General features: G+C 37.2%; 1 protein-coding gene across 1 annotated transcript in view; it reads left to right on the top strand.

Annotated features, from left to right (window-relative positions):
• The window catches only part of Xpo7 (exportin 7), an 83,009-nt gene that overhangs the window by 38,711 nt on the left and 21,092 nt on the right, over positions 1-23,206 (top strand). Inside the window, exons 2-13 of the mRNA XM_076853616.1 lie at positions 6,049-6,195; positions 8,491-8,584; positions 9,142-9,308; positions 10,462-10,554; positions 13,261-13,365; positions 15,694-15,859; positions 16,617-16,690; positions 18,202-18,321; positions 19,025-19,171; positions 20,419-20,591; positions 22,371-22,564; positions 23,001-23,106. Of these exons, the coding sequence (XP_076709731.1) occupies positions 6,049-6,195; positions 8,491-8,584; positions 9,142-9,308; positions 10,462-10,554; positions 13,261-13,365; positions 15,694-15,859; positions 16,617-16,690; positions 18,202-18,321; positions 19,025-19,171; positions 20,419-20,591; positions 22,371-22,564; positions 23,001-23,106 (1,586 nt within the window). The remainder of the gene's footprint in view (positions 1-6,048; positions 6,196-8,490; positions 8,585-9,141; positions 9,309-10,461; positions 10,555-13,260; positions 13,366-15,693; positions 15,860-16,616; positions 16,691-18,201; positions 18,322-19,024; positions 19,172-20,418; positions 20,592-22,370; positions 22,565-23,000; positions 23,107-23,206) is intronic.

Genomic DNA, 23,206 nt, shown 5'->3' with positions numbered 1-23,206 from the left:
TTTCTTATGCTACAGTTTTCAGTTCTCAACACCACTAGTGACTATGAGAAGGAACCCAGTTTTCAATGACAGATTAAGTGAATGCTCTTGGGTTGCATGTATAAGTCAAAAACCATTAAGTGACTAGGCACAGTCAGTCTGGCTGTTTATTTTGTGAAATTATTTATGTGTATTTTGGCCTCATATTACCCACAATGCAAAGACCATATGTGTTTATTACAAGTTAGAATTGATTCATATTTGGAAGTTAGAATTTTGCAGTCTCATATGTTAGCAGACTTGCCATCCTTATCTAATGCATGCAAGGTTCTGGCACAGCATTATCACATGCTGAAGTATGTATTTTATCTTGTTTGAAGGCAGTAGACAAACTACACAGCACCTGCAGCCAAAAGTGTTACTCGCCCTCTCAGTACTCTTAAAAGTAGAATGTCCCCAAATATATCCAAAAATCTTACCTTACTCGTTTCCTGAGAAAACAATGGAAATAATGCTTTTTCAATTAAAAAAAAAACATGAATTAATATGAAACTAAGCATTCTAAGTCTGAAGTACAACTGCAGGTTATTGATGAACTTCTTTCCCATTCATATCAGAAAGTAACAGGTAAGAATAAATACCTGGAGAGTTCTGGGAGGAGCAATATCATTTATATATTCAAAAATACACAGATTATAAATGTGTAATTTAGTGAGTATTCACAAAGTAGACATGCCTGGGTAACCTGCACACAGGTTGAAATATTATAACTACTATTAATGGGTACTTGGCTTTTCATTTGTGAACTATTACATTTAGTGCTGCCATAAACATTCTTGAACATGTTCTTTGATGAGTTTCATATTCATCCCCATTGGGCCACATACCAGGCATGGAGTAGCTGGGTCATGGGGTATCCACAGGTTTAAGCTGCCAGGTTTCCATTGTGTTTTGATCATTCAGACTCCTTGAGCAGCATGTGAGTTCCACATTCAACCAACAGTGATCTTGGCTTTTCCGTTTTTATTCTAATGGGTGTCTGTCTCATCATTGTTCATTTCCTGAGTGATTACTGAGATTGAAACCTTTTCATTTGCCCATTGGCCATTTGGATATCCTCTCCTAAAGTACATTTATTTCAGGTTATTTCCACAATAGCTTTGTAAACTACTTAACCAGACTTTTTTAAATGAGTAGTTTGCATGTGTTAATATTCTTTTTTTAAATATATATATATATTTTTTTAGTTATAGGTGGATACAATATCTTCGTGTGGTGCTAAAGATCAAACCCAAAGTCTCACACATGCTAGGCGAGCACTCCACCTCTGAGCCACAACCTCAGCCCAGCATGCGTTAACTTTCTTATTCAGAGAGCCAGTCAGCTTCCCCATTGACTCCACTGCAGAAATAACTTCTGAGAGATCTCTTGATATATGTATAAAACCAAAATGACTTTGGCCTCCAAAGATTTGGCCTCTAACTTTTGATCCTCCTGCTTCAGTCTCCTGTGTAACTATGATTAGAGGCGTGTGTCACCACTCCCAGCTTGCCTTTTGTCTTTTTGGGTTCATAAATTCTGATTGGTAACAGAATAGCTGTTAGTAAATATAGCATTAGTAATTAGAAGAAGAATGGAGCTTAAATTGCCTTTAAAAAAATTTTATTTTGAGAAAGGGTCTCACTAAGTTGCTTAGGGCCTTACTAAGTTTCTGAGGCTAGTCTCAAACTTATGATTCTCTTGCCTCAGCCTCCTGAGTTGCTGGGGTTACAAGGTATAAGCGTCTGTCCCTGGGTAAAAAATATTTTATATGTACAGTTTTGGGGAATTTTTTCCTGCTTATAGATTAATATAAACATTCACAGTTTTGTGGTCAAAAATTCAAAACTTATAGAAATATATACCATAGATATTGCAGGTCTTCCATAATCTCACCTTTGAGAGATGATTAAATTTGGTTTTATTCATACAGATTTTCTTAAAATTTACTAACATATATTACAACTGATAATATACTTTATACCATTTTACCTCTTGCTCTTTTAACCTAACAATAATTGTCGATCCTGAATTTTTAAATTTTTTAGAGTTTATGATAATTGGATACTCATTATTGAAAGTAAGAATGCCTTAGTGGATAGATTTTTAAAATATAACTTATATATTAGTCTCATTAAACATCTAAGCAGTGGCTCATTTTCTGGCAAGGCTCAGTGTCCATCTTTTAATTTACGTAACATTTGTGTTTCCTAGTATACAGAAGAGTTATAACTAGAAGAATCTAAATTTAACAGGTTGAAATTGACCTGTTAATTCTTTTTCCTAGTTGAGATAGCATAATTATGAAGCTTCAGTCTCCAAGCTGGTAAATGTACTCTCTGTTCTTTGAAACTCATGGATTACCTACTCTCTATAATGTGATGGTGGCTTCTCTCATCTCAGATGGGCAGATGACAGTTAGGTCATGGACATGTGCTCAGAGACCTGCAAATCTGCTGGTTCTTCAACAGTTATGCTTATTTCTAATTTGGTAGTTTCATTATGGACAATGTCATTAAACCCTTCCAAAAGCAAGTATCTTGGTCTCTGGAAATCTCTAAGATGATTTTTAATTTTTTTTTAAAGCAATGAGGCTAATTTAAAAATATAGAGTGTAAGGCTATTTTTAAAAACAATAATAGGCAAATTAAATAGTTTCCAAAGTGTTCTGCTTTATAGAGGAGCATAACATCTAATCTACAAACAAAATTTTTATTTTCCTTTAACTTTTCAGATTAATCATTATTATATTTGAAGGTCTGTAGTTTCAACAAACTGCACCTTATGTGGAGAATTGTTGAACTGCATTTTCTCTATCCACACCAAAAAGACTAATGTACAAAATAATGTTATTAAATAAAGGTGGTGTGCTTTTTTTAATACCTTCAATGTGGTTTTTTGCAAAATCAGTCTGGTTCTATGTTTGGGGTTAATTGGCTGAGTTTCCTGTACTAAAGTAGTACTTTGCTAGTTGAGGATTGTCTTCCAGTTTTATAAATGTGACTTTCTGTTCCATTGGCACCAGATGGACGTTTCTGTATGGATTATAGGCTTGCAATCTCAGGAACAGAAAATAGACATTCTTCTCTAGAGGCTTTTTTGTGACTGAAGTAGCATCACATAATAGCTGTCCTTAACAAGAACTATGGAACAGGGAAAGGTTTGAACATCAGTGTTATCACATGAAGGGAATGCTCTGCTGTGTCATTGCCACCCTCAGAGTGAAATCTTGGTTTTAATAGCTAATCAAGGGCTGGGGTTGTGGCTCAGCTGTAGAATACTTGCTTAGCACATGTGAGGCCCTGGGTTTGATCCTCAGCACTATATATAAATAAATAAAATAAATATACTGTGTCTAACTACAACTTAAAAATAACTATTAAAAAATAGCTAATCAAATAATTATAAAATAAATTATTTTAAGTTGGGCCCCTACCCCCCCCCCAAAAAAAAAGTGATTCAGAATAATCCAACCATTAAATTTGCTTTGGAAACACTAGGAGATGAAAGACTATAAATTTAAATGTCTGATTCCTCCTTTCTATGGATGGTGACTATCCAAGACAAAGTGACTATTAACCCTGTTTTTCACATGTTACCACTAGTTGTTTGGGAAAACAAAATGGTTTCCCATTTGCTCTTCTGGAAACAAAAGAAATAGAGCTGTAGTTCTTCAAACTGTTTGTGTAAATGGTCAAATTACTTTTAAATTACTTTTGTTTTTTTAACAGTCTTGTTTCCTGAGCTGAGAACTCATTACCAGACTTACCCCCAAGTATATTTTGTCTGCTAAATTAGCAAATCAAAACAAAACAACAAAAACTCCACCATAACTTGCATGTAGGTTTCTAGCAGTAAGGAAATACATTTGACAGATGCTTAGTCATTGTTGTGTGAGCAAGTTTCTTGCAATAAACATAAACAAGAATTGATGAGAACTTGAGGAGAGTCATTACACCCTAAACAGCAGGTCTGTCTAGGGATTGTCTGTTGGAGGTTGGAAACCTCCTAGGATAACTGTGGGGTTGCTATTGCTCCCTAATACCAGATTTTGTAGCCAGCTTTCATATTTTAGTTGGGGGGTGGGGTCCTTCTGTTGATGTCTTCTATATTACCGATGTTTTAAATGTGTCCCGGAGGAAGTAAAGACCAGATTTCGATGTTGAAACAAAACCTTGTGAAGGAGACTTAATCCCTTGTTTAGGAATGTGGGGATTTATTTTTAGTAAGGTCTCGAGCCAGTACTGGCAAGCATAAAAGTTTCTTTAACACATATTTTATGGCATATATAAAATTAGCCTTGCTGAGCATAGTGGCGCACACCTATAATCCCAGTGGCTCAGGAGGCTAAGACAGGAGGATCTTGAGTTCAAAGCTAGCCTCAGCAATGTGAGGTGCTAAGCAACTCAGTGAGACCCTGTCTCTAAATAAAATACAAAATAGGACTGGGGATATGGCTCAGTGGCCAATTGCCCCTGGGTTCAATCCCTGGTACATCCCACCCCACCCCCACCAAAAAATTAGCCTTATCTTCCATTTCTTGTGTTTGTGAGCCATGTGGGGAGGAAAAAAAAAAAAAAAAACAGGTACTGTTTATAGACCTTCATTACTTGGTGTCTGACTTTACAATTGCAGTTTTCTCTGCGCTTTTGAATTGAAGAGAGTAAGTGGGACCCCTAATCAAAGACCCAAAATATTTTGAATGAAGGGTAGTTTTGTTGTTTTAAGGATAAAAGATGTTGTTTTATTCTTTTGGTGGCTCTCTGAAGTGACACTGAAGATCTTAGAATGTCAGTATTTATCTTTCTTGTTTCCTTTAGGTTAAGGTTAGAAATTTGTTATATCGGGTTAAATAAAATAGCAATTCTGCCTTAAAGGCTTTCTTGCTTAGTGGAAAAGCTGTGATTTATAAAGCCACAGTGTAACAGAAAAAGGTGATCATGAAAAGCCTTGGGCAAACTGGCTGTGTAGTATATTTTAAGCAATTTATATAGGTTACTTTAATTATTATCTTTTTGTTCTTATTAGAATGGCCATTTTTAATAGTAGGATCCTCCGAACTGCTTAAACCAAATCTTGCTTGCTAGTGTTGAAAACAGGTTCGGATTTCTTCTTAAAGTCCAAACCATTCCTTTAAAGGCTAACAGATGTTTACTGTCCTTCCATCAGTGAAAGGTGATAGTTAAGTGTGGTCTTAACTAGTTCCTTTCCTCTTTGCCTTGAACATCATGTTCAGTGCAAGTAGATTTGCTTGCATCCACTTGGGCTTTTGACCAAAACACACACCCATACCCTGCCTACCTCTCTGGAACTGGTTCAAGATTTGGAGAGAAGGGTTTATTTGGGGGTGTTTCCCTTGTCTTATCTCTGGGTGAGCAGATGCTAGGGTTGAATTTATTTTGGCCCTTTCATTTTAAATTTGGAAGTGAAGCAAGAGTTTAAAGTACAACAGAAGAGACTGCCGAACTTTAGACATGAGGGATCCGGGGAGGAAGGTGCGTACCTGCATGCTGAAATATTCTAGAGTTTCTCTCGGGAGTGATGGTCCTTATGCAGATAGATAACTGTAAGCTAATAACTACCACTCAAGAGGAAAATATTTAAAACTATGTAAAGATCTGTGTAGCACTCAAATTGTATGTTTGTGTGCTTAATTTGGCAGCAATGCCTCTTGTATTCATACTTGTAAATTTGATGGTAGAATCAGTGTATTTTGAATTTTATTTGAAAGCCTTTTGGAAAACTTAGGAAGATGAGTATTTGCAAGGAAAAATGTTTCATTTGTTATTGATCTTCAAGGGAATGACTGAAAAAAGTATATAGATACCTTAAGCGTTCTGTCATTTTGTCTTCTAAAGCCTCAAATAAAGAGAGCTACAAATGGTCATCAGATAAAGGTTACCCAGCTTCTCAGAGATGAAAAGCAATTCTCTTCTCATTGGTTGTTAAAATTTATCTGTATCCAGTAATTTCAAGCACAGTGTCTTGTGTAGATAGGAGACCGGACTGACTTCTTTCTTTTTTTTCCAGAGCCTGGCCCAACTAGAGAATCTGTGCAAACAACTGTATGAAACAACAGATACAACCACTCGACTGCAGGCAGAGAAAGCCTTGGTTGAATTCACCAACAGCCCTGACTGCCTGAGCAAGTGCCAGCTGCTCCTTGAGAGAGGAAGTGTACGTAAGATTTGACAAATCCTAGAGGATAACAGAGGCTTAGGGAAAATATTCTGGTTCTAAGCTTAGGAATTCGTCAGGATAGCCTCTGTTCCTTGATCTTCTACGTGTCCCAGCTCTCTCCATTTTTTTTTATATTTATTTATTTTTAGTTGGACACAATACCTTTACTTCACTCATTTATTTCTATGTGGTACTGAGGATTGAACCCAGGGTCTCACACATGTGAGGTGAGCATTCTACCGCTGAGCCACAACCCCAGCCCCTCTCCATTTTATTTTTGAAAAGCATCATATTTGCCAGATTTGCATATGACCTCAACAGGAAAATTTCTTGAAATGTGTATTAAGAGTCCTGTCCCTGTTCATCTTGCAGAAGACAGGGCTATATATAAATGACCTCTCCTACCTAAAGTCCTTATCATTGTATAAGACCCTCAATCTTTTGTGTTTTTCCTCCTTCATATCATAGCCTCTGCTTATTACCTTTTACAAGTCCAGGAAATAAAGATCTTGACAATGAAAATTACAGGAAGTTTAGCTTTCAACATTAGAACCTCTTCCAGCTTAAAAATGGCATGGTAGTAATCAAAATAATACTTCTAATGAGACATAATTTGATAAAATTACTAGTTTTTGCAAGAAGGAGGTCTTAGTAAGATCCCATCAGGGTACCATGAAAGGGCATGGAGAGTCAGAATCACAAGTAGTTATTAGCAAGTAATGCTAGCTTGCTTGCTTTCTCTGTGTGCATGTATGCACATGGCATGCACATATTGGGGATTGCACCTAGCACTTCACACAGACTAGGCAAGTGCTCTACCACTGAGCTACATCCCCAGCCTTTTGAGACAGGAATCCGAATTACCCAGGCTGGCCTTGAACTTATGACCCTCCTGCCTCAACTTCCCAAGTAGCTTGGATGACAAGCATGCGGCACTGTGCCCTGCTAGCACTAGTCTTCTCAGCACAAATGGTGACATAGTCAGGTGCAATTCTCCTGATTGTCCTAATGTCCAAAAAACTTTAGGCATGCCTAGCTACATTATCTTTTTTTTACAAATGAAAGGGAAGAAACCAAGAAGTGCAAAAAGTAGCTAAAATTATTATCATTTTAGTAAAAGTTTTTAAAATTAGAAATGATAATCCAATATTATATCCTGATAGGAGGGTATCATTTTTAAAAAAAGTTTATCCCTAAAAATTGGTTTATAAAAATTACTTTCCATCTGGAAGGAGATGTAAAATAATGAAAGCAGTTAATCTGTTGAGAGGGCAGAATTCTAGATAACTTTATTTTTTCAGTTTTTATTACTATTGTCATAGTGTTGTTTATGCAATAGGTAGTATAAATTTTAGTTCAGATTATTCTTTAGTGGCTAAGGATTATAGAGAGTGAATAGTGGTCTATTCTTTTCTAAGCTTTCTGAATCTAATATTTAAGTCATTTATCCTTTGCATTTGCCTGTGGGAGATGCACAGCCAGCACTTCCAGTTGACTTCTGCTAAAGCTCCAGTGCCGTCTCTGACTGCTAACTCTGGGGCCTTGTTGACAGTTCACAGACTGGAAAGCAGAATTGGTACAATATGTGCTGTGGTTATGGTAGACTCTTGCATTATTAGTGGTTTGACCTATCAGTCTAAATCGTGTTCTAAGTGACTTGAATAAATATCGCATGTCAAAATTGCTTTTATTAAAGATTTTTTATACCATGGTATATTACATAATTCTTACAGCTGTGAATAGCCTACTGTCTTTAGGACTTTTATTTTCATGGAAAATCATTCTTAGACTCAGGTAGCTCAGGCAGGAGGATGGCAAGTTAAAAACCATTCAGGGCAACCTAGTGAGACCCTTGAGACCCTGTCTCAAAACAAAAAATGAAAAGGGTTGGGAGTGTAGAACAATGTTACAGTGCTCCTGGGTTGGATTCCCAATATGATTGATTGACTAATGATTAATGAATGAATGATTGATAGATAGATAGATAGATAGGGCTGTTGATGTAGCTCAGTGATAGAGCATTTGTACAAACCCTAGTTCAATCCCCAGTACTGCAGAAAAACTATCATATATATTCCCCAGAGTTATAAATGATCAATAGGTTTGCTGGTGGAAAGAAATAATTTGGAGATTAACCGTGCAGCATAATGTGGTAGTTTCCTCTAATATTTTTCTTTTTTCTTTTCCACTACCATACTATAGGAATATTTTGAGGTGAAACATCAGTCTCTAACAAATCTTGTGACTGAATTACCAATACAATTTTAAGTCCTTCTTCCCCCTCTTTTACAGTCATCTTACTCCCAGTTACTGGCAGCTACATGCCTTACCAAGCTTGTGTCACGCACAAACAACCCTCTACCATTGGAACAACGAATAGATATTCGTAAGTATGGAATTTTCTGATCTGGCTTAAAGAAATTAATTTGTTTAGTGGTGTACTAGTAATAGATAACATAAAAAAAGGGTTTTTTCCAGTTTTATAATAGATATGGGCTTGTTTGATAATGTGCTAAAATTGCTAAGCATACAGAATATCTAGAATCCAGGTTTTTCCCAGAATTTTGGGCCTATGAAAATAAAGAGGATCTAATACAATTACTTCCAGATAAATCCCAAGTCATCCCTTTTGTTGTCAGATTTCTTTCATTTAGTTTTTATTGTCACCTATAACTCAAAAAACTTTTCTAGGGATTTTGAATTCTGTATAAGACTATGTTATCTAGTCATGTAGGAGTAGATTCAAGGCTGCTGTGCTTCATATGAATTTGAAAGCCCACCAATAATATTAAATATGAGGTCCCAGCATATTATTTCTCAGCATAAACAATTAAAAGAGTAAAGGGTGAACAGTCTGATATTATCATTTCTTGACCTATGCTTGCTTGAAGACAAACCCCCTTCTCTGGCAGAGCTGTCTATTAAGTGGATTTCTTCCCACAGGGAATTATGTGCTCAACTACCTTGCCACACGGCCAAAGTTGGCTACTTTTGTGACGCAAGCACTTATTCAGTTATATGCCAGGATCACAAAACTGGGCTGGTTTGACTGTCAGAAGGATGACTATGTCTTCAGAAATGCAATCACAGATGTCACAAGGTTTTTACAGGTATAGCATATGTATTTGATATAATAAGAATGGGAAAAGCAACAGAAACATCTAACTTATGTTAATCTACTTAAAAAATTACACAAAATGGGGTTTTTGGCATATTCTCTTCTGCGTCTTTTTTGTCCTTATTGTCTTTGCATTGTTGGCACAAACAAACCTTGCCTCATCTTTTCAAAAATGCCTACATAATATTCCCAGTGAAATGCCATAGTTTATTTAATTAGTCTCCTATAGCTGGGCATTTTGTTTGTTTCCATTTTTTGGCTGTTAAATATGTTAAGTCTATTCCAGTATATATATTTTGTACTTGAGTAAATGCATTTGAAAGGCAGTTTTTTTGCCTTGGAATTAATTCAGCTAAAGGGATAGTTAATATTTTCAAATAACCTTCAAAATGTTATATCTCATTTATACTTCATCAACATTTTCTAAGAGTATCTACTTCATATACCTCAGCCTGAGCGGGACATAGTGGTGTACTCCTATAATCCCAATGGCTCAGGAGGCTAAGGCAGGAGGATCACAAGTTCAGAGCAAGCTTCAGCAAAAGCAAGGCACAAAGCAACTCAGTAAGACCCTGTCTCTAAATAAAATACAAAATAGGGCTGGGATGTGGCTCAGTGGTCTAGTGCATCTGAGTTCAATCCCAGTACCCATCCGCCAAAAAAAAACCTCAGCCTGAGAAGCTAAACATTTTTTTTTCTTTTAAATAGGCAAAGCAATTCTTATCTTATTGTTTGTTGTGAATGAGACATGACACCTTTTTATTTATTAATTTAATATTTGTATGTACTTTTCTGTGAACTCCCTATTTTACGTTTCTTTCCTCAGGGTCTTTGTCTTTTGTCATTTACCTTTCAAGTGTGTTTTGCATTTTATCTTATAATAACGTATATGCTGTAGTGCTTATAGGAACTTTTTAAAACCAAAGTTTTAAATCTTGCAGAGGTCAGATTTAGCAGTCTCATCCAATGAAAGTTAGCTTTTATGTCCTGTAAGGCAACAGGTTGAAACTGATTTCTTGCTGCCTTGTCTAGCCAGTTTTATCAGTGACCAAAGAACCTGTCATCCAGTAGCATGAGTGTATCCCAAATGCTAAAATCAAGCACACATGCCAACTCTTTCTGCCTTAACATATTTTTTTAACCAGGACAGTGTCGAATACTGCATCATTGGCGTCACAATTTTATCTCAGCTAACCAATGAAATTAACCAAGTAAGTGCTACAGCCTTCCTCATTGAAGTAAGTGACATATTTTTTCTTAGTCTTGGTGTTTTCTGCTATGTGTGGGATGATCTTTTTTGGCCGTTGTGTGCTTTTGCGGTAAGTGATTAATGCCCTTTTGAAACAATCTTGTTCCATTGGGCTTTCCTCTGTAAGTGCAACCTAACCTCATTCTTTTTGTCCTGGTCCCCTTCTGACTCCAGAATATTCCACCCTCCCATCTCAGCTTTTCTCATTGGTAATAATGCTCATTCTAAAGATGAGAATAATGGTCCTAAGTTAAAACCAGGAACCTTAAAAATAGAACCAGCATCATTTGTGTGCCCCTTTTTCCTATATACATTAATGCATTATAGCCATTTATACATTACTTATTTCCCTGTGTTACTCCTAAAGATTTTTTCCTAGATTCTTTTTAGAATGTATGAACCATTCTGCTAATACCAGTTAATTTTTTTCTTGCAATTCTGGGGGTCAAATCTAGGGCCTTTCACGTACAGGCAAGCACTCTACCACTGAGCTGCAACCCCAGCCTGTGTGGGGTTTAATTTTTTAAATATTCATTGGTGTCACATAGTACTACAGAGGAAATACCAGTGGCTTTTGTTTTTGTTTGTGTTTTTGCTCTGGCTTTTTTTTTCCAGTTATTTATTTTCATATTCAGCTAAAATTTTATAATTATTGAACAGGCCAATATTAATATTAATTATAATATCTCACCTTTAAGTTGTCAGTGTATTAATTACATTAGCACTATTGTTGCTATTGCTCATAATTATGCAGACATTTTTATTAACCCCAAGAAATTTTAACTGTGAGTCAATACTCTTTTAATGCACTAGCTTATAGCCTATTAAAATCTGAAGTCCGTGTGTTTTCTGTCACAGAAATTATCAGTAATTATCAAAATAGTAGCTTATACTTTTAAGTGGTTATGATGTACCAGTTCCTTTTCTTAGCATTTTATATTAACTAATTTTAATCTCATAGCAGTCCTACATGATAGGTATTATAGTTATCCCATTTTCTGGACAAGAAAACTGGGGCTCATAAAGGTTAAATAATTTGCCTACAGTTAAATAGTAAGCAAGAGCATCTGAATTAGAACCCAGATAGCTTGTTCCAGAGCTTGTGCTCTTAACTGACTGTTTAACCACTATTTCCTTTCTAGTAGGAGAGCATTCATTAACTAGAGATTGTGGCCTTAATGTTCTCCTCTTTGTAGTTTGTCCCCATAAAATACATAAATAGTTGATATAAAATCTTGCATGGCTTTACTTCTCTTTCTTAAGAAAGTGATGAAGCAGGGTGCGGGGGAGCGCCCCTGTAATTCCATTGATCAGGTGACTGAGACAAGAGGATCATGAGTTCAAGGTCAGCCTCAGTAATTTGGTGAGGCCCTAAGACCCAGTGAAACCCTGTCTCTGAATAAAATATAAATAAGGGATATAGATGTGGCTCTGTGGCTTTAAGCTCAGTGGTTTGGTACCTTAGTTCAGTTCCTGGTACCAAAAAGAGAGAGAGGGGGAGAAAGTGATTAAAAACATGTCTGTCATAGTTTAAGTGTACTCTGTATTATGATCAGTACAGCAGATTATATATGGTTCATGATATATGTTGTAGCAGCTCCTTTGTTATCTAAGACTACATGCTAACACAGTGACACTGAAACTAGAATTGGAATATTTTGAACCTTAAATAACATTCATTTTCCATAATTTTTTGGCTGTCAGATTCAATTCAGATAGTATATTTCTGTCAATTCCTGTTTGCACTTAGAAATAAAGTCAAGGAAAACTTTGTTGTCTGTCAGACATTTTGCTGATTTGATCAGCAAACAGATTTACATTTTTAATAAGTGAATCAACTAAAGATATCCTGGATAACCTTGAAATTCTTGCATTCTATTTGTTGAGTGCCTACTATGTGTTCAAAATAGAAGGCATGTTAAAGAAGTAAAAGATTTAGTCCTAGTCAGTGTGATGACACAAGCCTGTAATATCATCCTCTCAGGAGGTGGAGGCAGGAGGGTCACAGGTTGGAGGCCAGCCTGGGGAATTTAGCAAAGCCCTGTCTCAAAATAAAATTAAATGGCTGGGGATGTAGCGTAGTGGTATAGCACCCCTGAGTTCAGTCCCCAGTACCAGAGGAAAATAAAAGATTTAATCTTTAATTACAAAATATTGTAACTTAGCTGAAAAGTCATGAACAGAAATAAGTAAAAGACCACTCATTGTCATTTATTTTAAGTCATGACTGTTAAAGACTATTTTGGAAATTCAGCAGAAACTTCAGCCCTGAATGGTTTGTTTACCAAAATTCTAGGCTTGCTATTCTGTTTTTGAGATTAAGCCACAATATGACATGACAGTAATTATTAGCAATGTCTGCCATAGTTTGTTAAGTTTTACCTCTCCAAGTACAGAGGAAAATAAAAATTTGCAGTGAAAATATTTATCCCTTCTTTTGTTTTTCCTCTGTACGCTATGAGAAAGAGATCCTAGCTAGCTGTCTTAGCAGGACACTGAAACTAGAATTGGAATATTTTCCATATTTTCTTACTAGATGATTTAACTATAATTTAAGCTTTAAAAATGTGGTTTGTATTTATGTTGCTTTTATTGGAAATCCTCTGTTTTAAAGTCTCCATGAAAAATTCTTTCATTTGCTTTTTTTTTCCTATTAATTCTAAAACTGGCATTGGTCTATTCTGTTTCTACACAGGCAGACACCACCCATCCTTTAACCAAGCACAGAAAAATTGCTTCCTCTTTCCGAGATTCATCACTATTTGATATCTTCACGCTTTCCTGCAATTTATTAAAACAGGTACAGTCATGGGTTGGGTTATGCTTCCTACTTTTCTTTTCAAAGGATGAGAGTATGTGGAAATTTGTTAGGGGACAGCTCCAAACTGAGGGCATTAGAGTTTTGCGTTGCTTTAATCATTCCTCTCTCATATACTGTACATCTAGAGATATATAAAAAGCCAGCCAGATTAACCACTGAAGTTAAAGAAAAAGACTGTGATTTTCCTACTTCAAAACTATTCCCTTAGGTAAACAGCAGTAAGCGAACACTTATCCCATTCTCCTATCTTAAAGGAATCAAGAATTTACCACAAAGTTAGAGATTTTGCTGTTTGCTTTTTTATAACCACATAAAATCTCTATTCAGAGTGAAAGCATGTTAGTTTTATGGTGTTTGGATTCTTGGTACTTTGAAAGTAGGTTCAGACTGCACTGTTACCACACAAAACTAGGCTGATGCTTCTGACCCCTGCTGAGTTAGAAACAGCAAATAAACAAGCAACATCTGTAAGGAAAAGTAGATTTTGAATTTTTAACATCCATTTAGATTTAATAACCTGAAGGGATATACAGTATCACATAAGGAAATTACCTATTTTAATGTAGAGAGTTGGTTTTCAATTCATTTATTGATAGAGTTGAAGAAAGAAATGTTAACCTACACATTTGTAACAATGTTTGGGTTCTTGGTCCCTGTGAGAATTTAAATGAGGTTAGCTACTAGCTTTTGTTCATTTTTGGTTTTGGGGGAGTTTTTTGTTTGTTTTGTTTTGTTTTATTTTGGTTTTTTCCTCATTTTTCCAATATTTCCCAGTTTAATTTTTAAAGGCAAATTTGGATTCTTCTGTTGTCACTGTTAATGATACTTATCTTTTACTGAGTTACTTAGGGTTACCTCTGAATTCCCGAATATTCCTGAGGTTTGGCAAGTTGCCTGGCAAAGCTATTATACACCCTGAATGGGGGAAAGCTTTGGAGAAAACTCAGGGTTGAATCCTCTTCGTTGATCCTATCAAAAACAAATGGCCAGCCAGTCACTGAGACACAGCTGGTATAACCTTAGAGTCAATAAACATGCTCACTGTGGAGCTATAATCAGTTGTATGGTCTGCAGATACACTGCAGGTGAACAAATAAAAAGCATTGGTGATTTTGTTTTAATTCTGGTTAAAAAGATTTCTGGTAATCGTGGTAAGGATGGTGCTGGAAAGAGGGAGGAGGGAAGGCGAGCAGGTTGTGAAATTTCCTCAGAACTCCATCCAGAGTTTTACCATAGCCATGTCTAGAAATTGTTAGCCTCTCACAGGCAAATTTCACAACCCATCTTGCTTCAAATTCCCTGTGGCCATTTTGTCTCAACATATGAAAAATAAGTTTTTTAAAGTTTATTTAAGGGCAAGGATGTGGGGGGAAAGGTACACTCATACACTGCTGGTGGGACTGCAAATTGGTGCAGCCAATAGGGAAAGCAGTATGGAGATTCCTTGGAAATTGGGAATGGAACCACCATTTGACCCAGCTATCCCTCTCCTCAGTCTGTACCCAAAGGACTTAAAAACAGCATACTACAGGGACACAGCCACATCCATGTTTATAGCAGCACAATTCACAATAGCTCAACTGTGGAACCAACCTAGATGCCCTTTAGTAGATGAATGGATTTTTAAAAATGTGGCGCATGTATATACAATGGAATATTACTTAGCAATAGAAGAGAATAAAATCATGGCATTTGCACGTAAATGGGTGGAGTTAGAGAAGTTAATGCTAAGTGAAGTTAGCCAATCCCAAAAAACCAAATGCCAAATGTTTTCTTTGATATAAGGAGGCTGATTCGTAGTGGGATAGGGAGAGGGAACATGGGAGGAATAGACAAACTCTAGATAGGGCAGAAGAGTTAGAGGGGAATGGAGGGAGCATGGGCTTAGAAATTATGGTGGAAAGTGATGATCATTATTATCCAAAGTACATGTATGAAGACACGAATTAGTGTGAATATACTTTCTATACAACCAGAGACATAAAAAATTGTGCTCTGTATGTGGAATAAGAATCGTTGCTGTCATATATAAATTAAAAAAAAAAAAAAACGAAAGGGGGGAAAAAGTTTATTTAAGTACCAACTGTATGTTTTTATAATAAATGTTATTAGTAAAAAGAAACAGAAGGGATTTTATAGTAAGATTAACATGATAAAGTACAGCATCTTTTTGTGTGGAAAACCATCAGTTTGTTCTGCTGAAATACAGTCCGCCTTTTCTGGCTCAGCATCCTGCTGCTGAATCTGGGAGCAAGCTGGGAAGAGAGGAACAATTGTTTGGGGCTCATTGTGTGCCAATTTTTCCAGGCTTCAGGAAAGAATCTGAACTTGAATGATGAAAGTCAGCATGGCTTGCTCATGCAGCTGCTCAAACTCACCCATAACTGCCTGAACTTTGATTTCATCGGCACATCTACTGATGAGTCCTCAGATGACCTATGTACAGTACAGATCCCCACCAGCTGGAGATCAGGTAACAGAGAAATTGCACCACCTGTATCAGCCTGCCCCACAGCTCCTCAGCATGTTCATAGGATAATCCAAAGAACCCCAGTGATTGCTTGTTTACTTAAAGCTTAGAATTTTGATAATTTTGATGTCTATTTTTATAATACAAGGGAGAGGTTGTTGGAGGAATCTTATAGATCCCCCAGCATGGGAAAACTCTTAATAAATGAATAAGAGTGGGCATGTATGTTCTTGTATTAATCATTAAGAGGCTTGTTATCTATTTAGAATAATACTGCCTTTAAAAATAGTATCAACCCAGCTACTCCAGAGGCTGTAGCAAAAGGATCGCAAGTTCAAGGCCAACCTGGGCAACTTAGTGACACCCTGTCTTAAAATAAAAAAGGTCTGAGAACATAGATCAGAGATAGAATGCTCCTAGCCAGTACCAAAAATATTTATATATCATACAAAGAACTTGAGCTTACATTTGTTTTTGTGTTCCTAAGGATAAAATTTTTTAAATTCTTGATGTGGTTGGAGGTGTTAGGATTGTCTAAAATTCCCTGAGAACCAAAGCATGAATGTTTCTTATAGTTGCTGCAATTGATATTTTAAGGGGAAAAGTGGGGGACAAAAAAGGTCCTAATAGTTACCACTTGCTAAGGAGATAGAAATTCTGTAAGATAAGTAAGCAGTGGGATGTGCTCTCTTAGTATCTTAGAATAATATGATAGTACTCTGTGGACAAAGTAAAAGTGATGTCATTTGTCTTTTTTCAGCATTCTTAGATTCTTCAACTCTGCAGCTGTTTTTCGACCTGTATCATTCCATCCCTCCTTCATTCTCACCTCTGGTGAGTCAAAACCACTATTTCCAACACAAACTGTTTCTAAAAAATAGCAATGAGTGTTCATTCATTTTGTTTTATAGGATAGAAATACTAGGGTTAGTTATCTAGCCTTATGAGATTAAGCTTACAGCCTAAAGGTTCTGGCAATAGCGGTTTCATTGTTTTTAAATTATTCCTGTCTATTGGCCAGTTGATGCAAATGGTCAAGTGCTTTTTGTTCATCTTGTGTCTGTGTTTGACTTTGTACTATACTTCACATCCATGTCACGGGCTAGAGCATGAGGATTCATCTGATATTATCCGGCTGAACCATTAAGATTGTGCTGAGAAGTTTTGACAGTCCCCCAGGCAAATGTTACATAGTGATACATGGAAACTGTAATGGAAAAACTAATTTGCATATTGTCCTAAATAACATTTGAAAGATATTAGGAATGCTGTATTTCCTATAACAACGATTAATCTCAAAATCATTCAGATTCTAAAACCCTATTGGTCCAGTGTTTAGATTGTTGGTCTAAAATGCTGTTGTACATAAAATATGCATAAGAAAATACAGTGAAGTACTGGATGTTCTACATGGTGTCCACAGTGGACTAATTTCCTGGCCATTGTAATACTTTTCCAAATTAATATGGACCTTTGATTTAGAAGAAATGTGAATTCAATGCTGTGTGCATCATTCAGGACACTGCAGGAGAAGGGAGCACATCCATGAGTGCTAATTAATGAAAGGATTGTTTGCAAAGGTATGGGCAGAATTGAAGGGAATTCAGCAAATGGTAGTGGTGCATGATCACCCACAGGAGCGGGGACCTCCAGGAATGGAGGAAGGAAACCCTGAAGAGAGCTGAAGTTGTAGCCAAGGGGAGGACTGAAAGCAATAATTGTGGTCATTCATAGAGAAATTATGCCAACCCAGCCCAACCAGAGGGTGGGGAGAAGGGCTCCTCTTTTTTTCTGCCTTTTGACCTCCTGCCGGTACTTCCCAGTGGCTTAAGCCAACCAGAATCCAGAGGACAAGGGAATGCTGCTATTGTTGAGAGGTCATATAGTCCCAGGGAACAAAGAGCAGGGTGGAGAAGGATACAAAATAGATTTGGGGGGAGCAAACAATGTAAATATGTAGCACAGCAGGGAAAATGTTTTTCAGTGTAAAAGTTGTTTTTTCAGGGAATAGATCTGACTTGTTTATGTAGTGATGTATATGATATATAAAGCCTGATTAGCCAAAAGTCTTTAAATTTTAAAACAAAAAAATAATAATAATTTTGCTTGATATTTTCTAAGCAAGAATCATTAAAGAAGCCTATGGGATTGTCTAAGAATAGTGTCTAAGGGAGCTTTCCAAGCTGTTAATGTAACCAGGAGTGGTTGCTGTGATCAACTTAGATCTGATACTCTTTCTTTTGTAAAATTGTTCCAGATACCCTAAGGAATATTATAGGCGGGAACAAGGTGTGGTAAAAATAGCCGTACCATCCTAATCACTGTATGTGTTGTGTCCTGCTCAGGTATTATCCTGCTTAGTACAGATCGCCTCTGTCAGGAGATCCCTGTTCAACAATGCTGAGAGGGCCAAGTTTCTCTCCCATCTTGTTGATGGTGTTAAACGAATACTGGAAAATCCACAGGTAAGATTTTTGAGAATTTATATATGTATAGAATTAATGTATGACTAACTATAGGAGTCAGAAAGAAGTTCATCTAGATGCCACACTTAGAAATCTCAGAGAACCATTTCATCTTGATCTTTAAGAATTCTGTGAGTCTACATTTTAATCAGATTCTGAGAGTATTTGCCCCAAAGAGGAGTCAGTATCCTCCAGCTTCAGATATGTAGGAGTCTTGGGAAGAGATCACTTTGATACAAAATAATAAGGATGGAGTTAGTCATTTTCCCCCAAGAAATTTAGCCTCTAAAGTTTGAATTTAGTTTTTGTTTGCAGTTTTTTTTAAGTTTTTTATAAAGATTTTTATAAAGATACTTAGATAATTATAAATAATAATGATATAAATATATGAAACATTTGTATAACTTTGCCATTGTAGTAAATTACAGTACTGGGCTTAGTGATCAGTTTGACAGATGTAGAAATGAGAAATTTTATTAGGTTTTCTTTGGAGGGAAATACACAGGCCAGTCACATCAGAGGTGGTGTCCTTCTGCCATTAATCAGCTTTAGAACCATAGGCAAGGGTTATGGTCCCTCTTGGATTTCCTTTGCAAACTCTGCCTATTGAAACTAATAATCCCATCTTATTGATGGTTATTATGAACACATAAAGTGTGATTAATCACATTTTCCATTTTATCTTCCCCCGTGCTGTTGCCAGAGTTTATCAGACCCAAACAATTACCATGAGTTTTGCAGACTACTGGCTCGATTGAAGAGTAACTATCAACTGGGGGAACTGGTAAAAGTGGAAAACTACCCTGAGGTCATCCGATTGATAGCCAACTTCACAGTGACCAGCCTACAGGTTTGTCTTGGATTGCTTTTGTGTTTCTTCTTAAACATTGGAATCTCTTCTCTTGCTTATTGATTTTGATCTTTTAAGGATACCTCTTACCTTGGCAAAGGTTATAAGTTACCCTGCAAAGTAGTTCCTGTTGTAGCTTCGCCTTTTAAGTTTACAAAAGTGCAGGGAGGGGCTTGGGTTGTGGCTCAGTGGTAGAGCGCTTGCTTGCCTGGCATGTGTGAGGCACTGGGTTCAATTCTCAGCACCACATATAAGTAAATAAATGAGTGAGTGAGTGAGTGAGTGAGTGAATGAATGAATGAATGAATGAATAAATAAAGGTTCCTGAACCAAAAAAAGTTTTTTTAAAAAAAAAATAATAATTTTTTTCAAAAAAAGTGCAGGGAGCGGGCTGTGGATGTAGCTCCGTGGCAGAACACTAGATTAGCTTGCAAGGTTCTCGGTGTGATCCCCATCACAACCCAAAAAAAAAAAGTGTAAGGGATACGATTAAAGAAACGTGGGAATTACAAATATAATATTCAGATTGAAAACAGAGGAAACTCCCTTTTAACCTCTCTGAAAAAGAAAAAATAGAACAGGGGACTAGACCAAAGAATAAAAAGTTAGTAGCCTCTCTTTTTTAGTCTTGTAATATAGATTTGTGGGTCTCAAACAGTATTGCATCAGAATCACTTGGGAACTTGATGAAGAATACTGGTGCTTGAGTCTCACACCTACCCCACCCATAGTTTTCAATTCCCTAGGTCCAAGGTGGAGCCTTGACATCCCTATGTCTGACAAGTTCTCTACGTGATTCTCATGCATACTGATAACGGAGAAACACAGAGGGCTTTCTTTGTGGGTTAGGTTTACATAGCCAGTATAGAACTGTCTTCTCGTTAGATGCTTACCCTCTAAAAATACTAATAACTTTAAACTAGTTGCCACACATAGAACAAAGCCCATAAAATCTTATCCTTTTTTAAAACTTCTTTATCCTGGCTGGACATGGTGGCTTACACCTGTAATCCCAGCAGCTTGGGAGGATCATAAAACAAGGCCAGTCTGGGCAACTTAGACCTTGTCTCAAAATAAAAAAATTAAAATGGTTGGGGATGTAGCTCAGTAGTAGAGTGCTCCTGGATTCAATCCCCAGTAATTAAAAAAAAAAAAAAAAAAAAAAAGTCTTTCATTTGTGACAAGTGGTCTGGGACTATGTATACAGAAATGAAAAATATGCCTTTTGCTCCTTTGGTTGTCCTTAGCACTGGGAATTTGCCCCAAATAGTGTGCACTATCTCCTGAGCCTGTGGCAGCGGCTGGCAGCCTCTGTGCCATACGTCAAAGCCACAGAGCCCCACATGCTGGAAACATATACTCCTGAGGTCACAAAAGCCTACATCACATCCCGGTTGGAATCTGTGCACATCATACTAAGGTAAGGAAATTTGGACTGATTCCTTCATCCCATTATACACACCCACTTGGCAAAGGGGGACTTGACATGAGTTCCATCAGTGCCAGTACTCTTTATGGTTATCCCTCATTGTCAGCCTGAAAGAATAGTCTTTCTTTTAAACATCCTGTTGCTGTCCGCCTTTTCATTGTCTATAGAAATGTCTTTGAATACAAAGCACGTTTGTATGTTTGTTCTTGCCACTGGTTTTCTTCAAATGTGAGAAATTATAGGACATAGGTGATAAGAATTCTTAATATGTAAGTTATGGTGCTTCATGTTAACTCCTAAAGAAATAAGTCCAGTCATCAACTCTAACTTCAGAGCTTACTCAAAGACAAAAGAATTCAAGGCAGCTATCACTGATTGCAGTATATTAACACAGGGTTTCTGTCTACATTGACTGTTAACTGGATCAGAAACCTGTAGTTAAAGAAATGTCAGGTTCTTTTAAAAGTGACCCGTATTAAATGAAGTTGTCTTTGTTTTGGGACTCTGAATGTCTGATATGTCTTTTTTAAAGTCACATTCTTAATTTCCTCAAAGTCAAGAGCATTTGAGTTAAAGTTTTAACTGCAATTTGAGTCATTTCAAAATCAGAATATTCATGAAGTTCACTGGAAAACCTGCAGCAGGTTTCCAGGAGGCAGTGTTAAGGTAGAGAAGTGGGCCCAAGGAGTCAGGTAATAGCAGTGTGCTCTTGGTCAACTTTCTTCATTGCATTATTATAAAACACAAATAATAATAGGCCTACCTTATAAGGTTCTTACAAGGATTAAATTAATATAACCTGGCCTGGTGTGTGGGACATTGCAAACACAGTCAGCTGCGATTGTGCTGCTGCTGCTGCCACCGCCAAACATACTAAGATGGAACAATAGCAGCACACCATAGAACAAGGTGTTAAAATCTAAGAGCCAGTAGATAAGGCAAGACCTCATACAGATGCATTTTTCCTCAGGTGCAATTCTGAAATCTAAGAAGATGCAAAGCTAAATTTTCTCAACAGTTTGGTACCAAAAATCACTTCATGGCAAAATGTGATATGAGCTATTAGACCATTTATAGACTTATGTTTTTAAATCCTGTTTAACATGACTGTTCACAATATTCATACATTTGCTATGGGAATATTAAGTCTAATAAGCCACAGGGCCCATCAAGGGCTTTATATTACATGTGATAAGCATCATATTGCCTTCCTCAAATCTGAAAATTTCTGAAATCCTAAACACATCTGACCACAATAGCCTCACATAAAAGACTGTGTACTTATAGTCCCAAAGTTTATTGTACTTAGCAACAAGTGAAAGGCTAAACTAAAAGAGCTCAAAGAGGTGAGAAGATAAGGCTGCCAGGTTCACGGCAGACAAATTATTAAGGGATGGGAATTCAGGTGGGAAGATTTACTGCTAACAAATATAGTATACTTAAGGGAGACATGCCAGAGCAAAAGGCCTCTGCCTTCTTACTTTTAAAATATCCTTCCTTGGGGCTGGGGCTGGGGCTCAGTGGTAGAGCATTTGACTCACGTGTGTGAGGCACTGGGTTTTATCCTCAGCCCACATAAAAATAAGTAAATAAAGATATCGTGTCCATCTACAATTTTAAAAAATTTAAATATCCTTCCTTAGGAAAAAGTAGTATTGTCCTCTATGATAGGAAATGATGGCTAATTTAAGGAGAAAGAGAACTGCTGCATTGCAGAATTCAGTAGGCATATTTTAAGAGAACGTCCTTCCTTTTACCCCTTGCGAGTAGGGATGGCCTGGAAGATCCCCTGGAGGATACAGGTCTGGTCCAGCAGCAGTTGGACCAGCTGTCCACCATTGGGCGTTGTGAGTACGAGAAGACATGTGCGCTCCTCGTACAGTTGTTTGACCAATCGGCCCAGTCCTACCAGGAGCTGCTACAGAGCGCCAGTGCCAGCCCAATGGACATTGCAGTACAAGAGGGTGAGTATATTGTGCAGAAGGGTTCTAGACCCCTGAGGAGATGCTATCAGAACCCTTAACTGCATGCCACCCTCCTTTGCAACCCCACCCCATTCTTCATCCTCCATGTACACAGGAGAGTATTTGTGAATGAATGAATATCACAGGGGACAAGGGAAAAGTAACTAAAATCACACCTGCAGTGAGGGCTTTTAGATCTAAAGAATTGCTGCTTTCTAAAAGTAATGACCTTGTCTACATGGAAACATTGATTATCTGGTGAATTTCCTCCTTGGCATCACTCTTACTAGAGCAAGGGAATACCCATCATGTGCAAGGAAAGTAAGACATTATGTCTTCACCAGATTTTCCTTAAGATTAAGGAAGCTCCTAATGAAGAGTGTCTTGGTGAAATTATCCCTGGAGGGGTCACTGATGAGGCTTCCTCCTGCCACAGGGAGGCTGACGTGGCTGGTGTACATCATCGGAGCTGTGATAGGTGGCCGGGTTTCTTTTGCCAGCACTGACGAGCAAGATGCTATGGATGGCGAGCTTGTCTGTCGGTAAGACCACTCCCCAGCCACTTTGGATGCCCTGCTGACGTTCACTTACAGACCAGTCTTAGGAAGCAGAACACCGTGAAAACAGGCCTGCTGCAGCTCC

Source organism: Callospermophilus lateralis, chromosome 4 (assembly GCF_048772815.1).
Source record: "Callospermophilus lateralis isolate mCalLat2 chromosome 4, mCalLat2.hap1, whole genome shotgun sequence".
NCBI classification, from domain to species: Eukaryota; Metazoa; Chordata; class Mammalia; order Rodentia; family Sciuridae; genus Callospermophilus; species Callospermophilus lateralis.
Note: the sequence above shows the minus strand (reverse complement) of the source record. Positions and strands in the feature narration are given on the sequence as shown.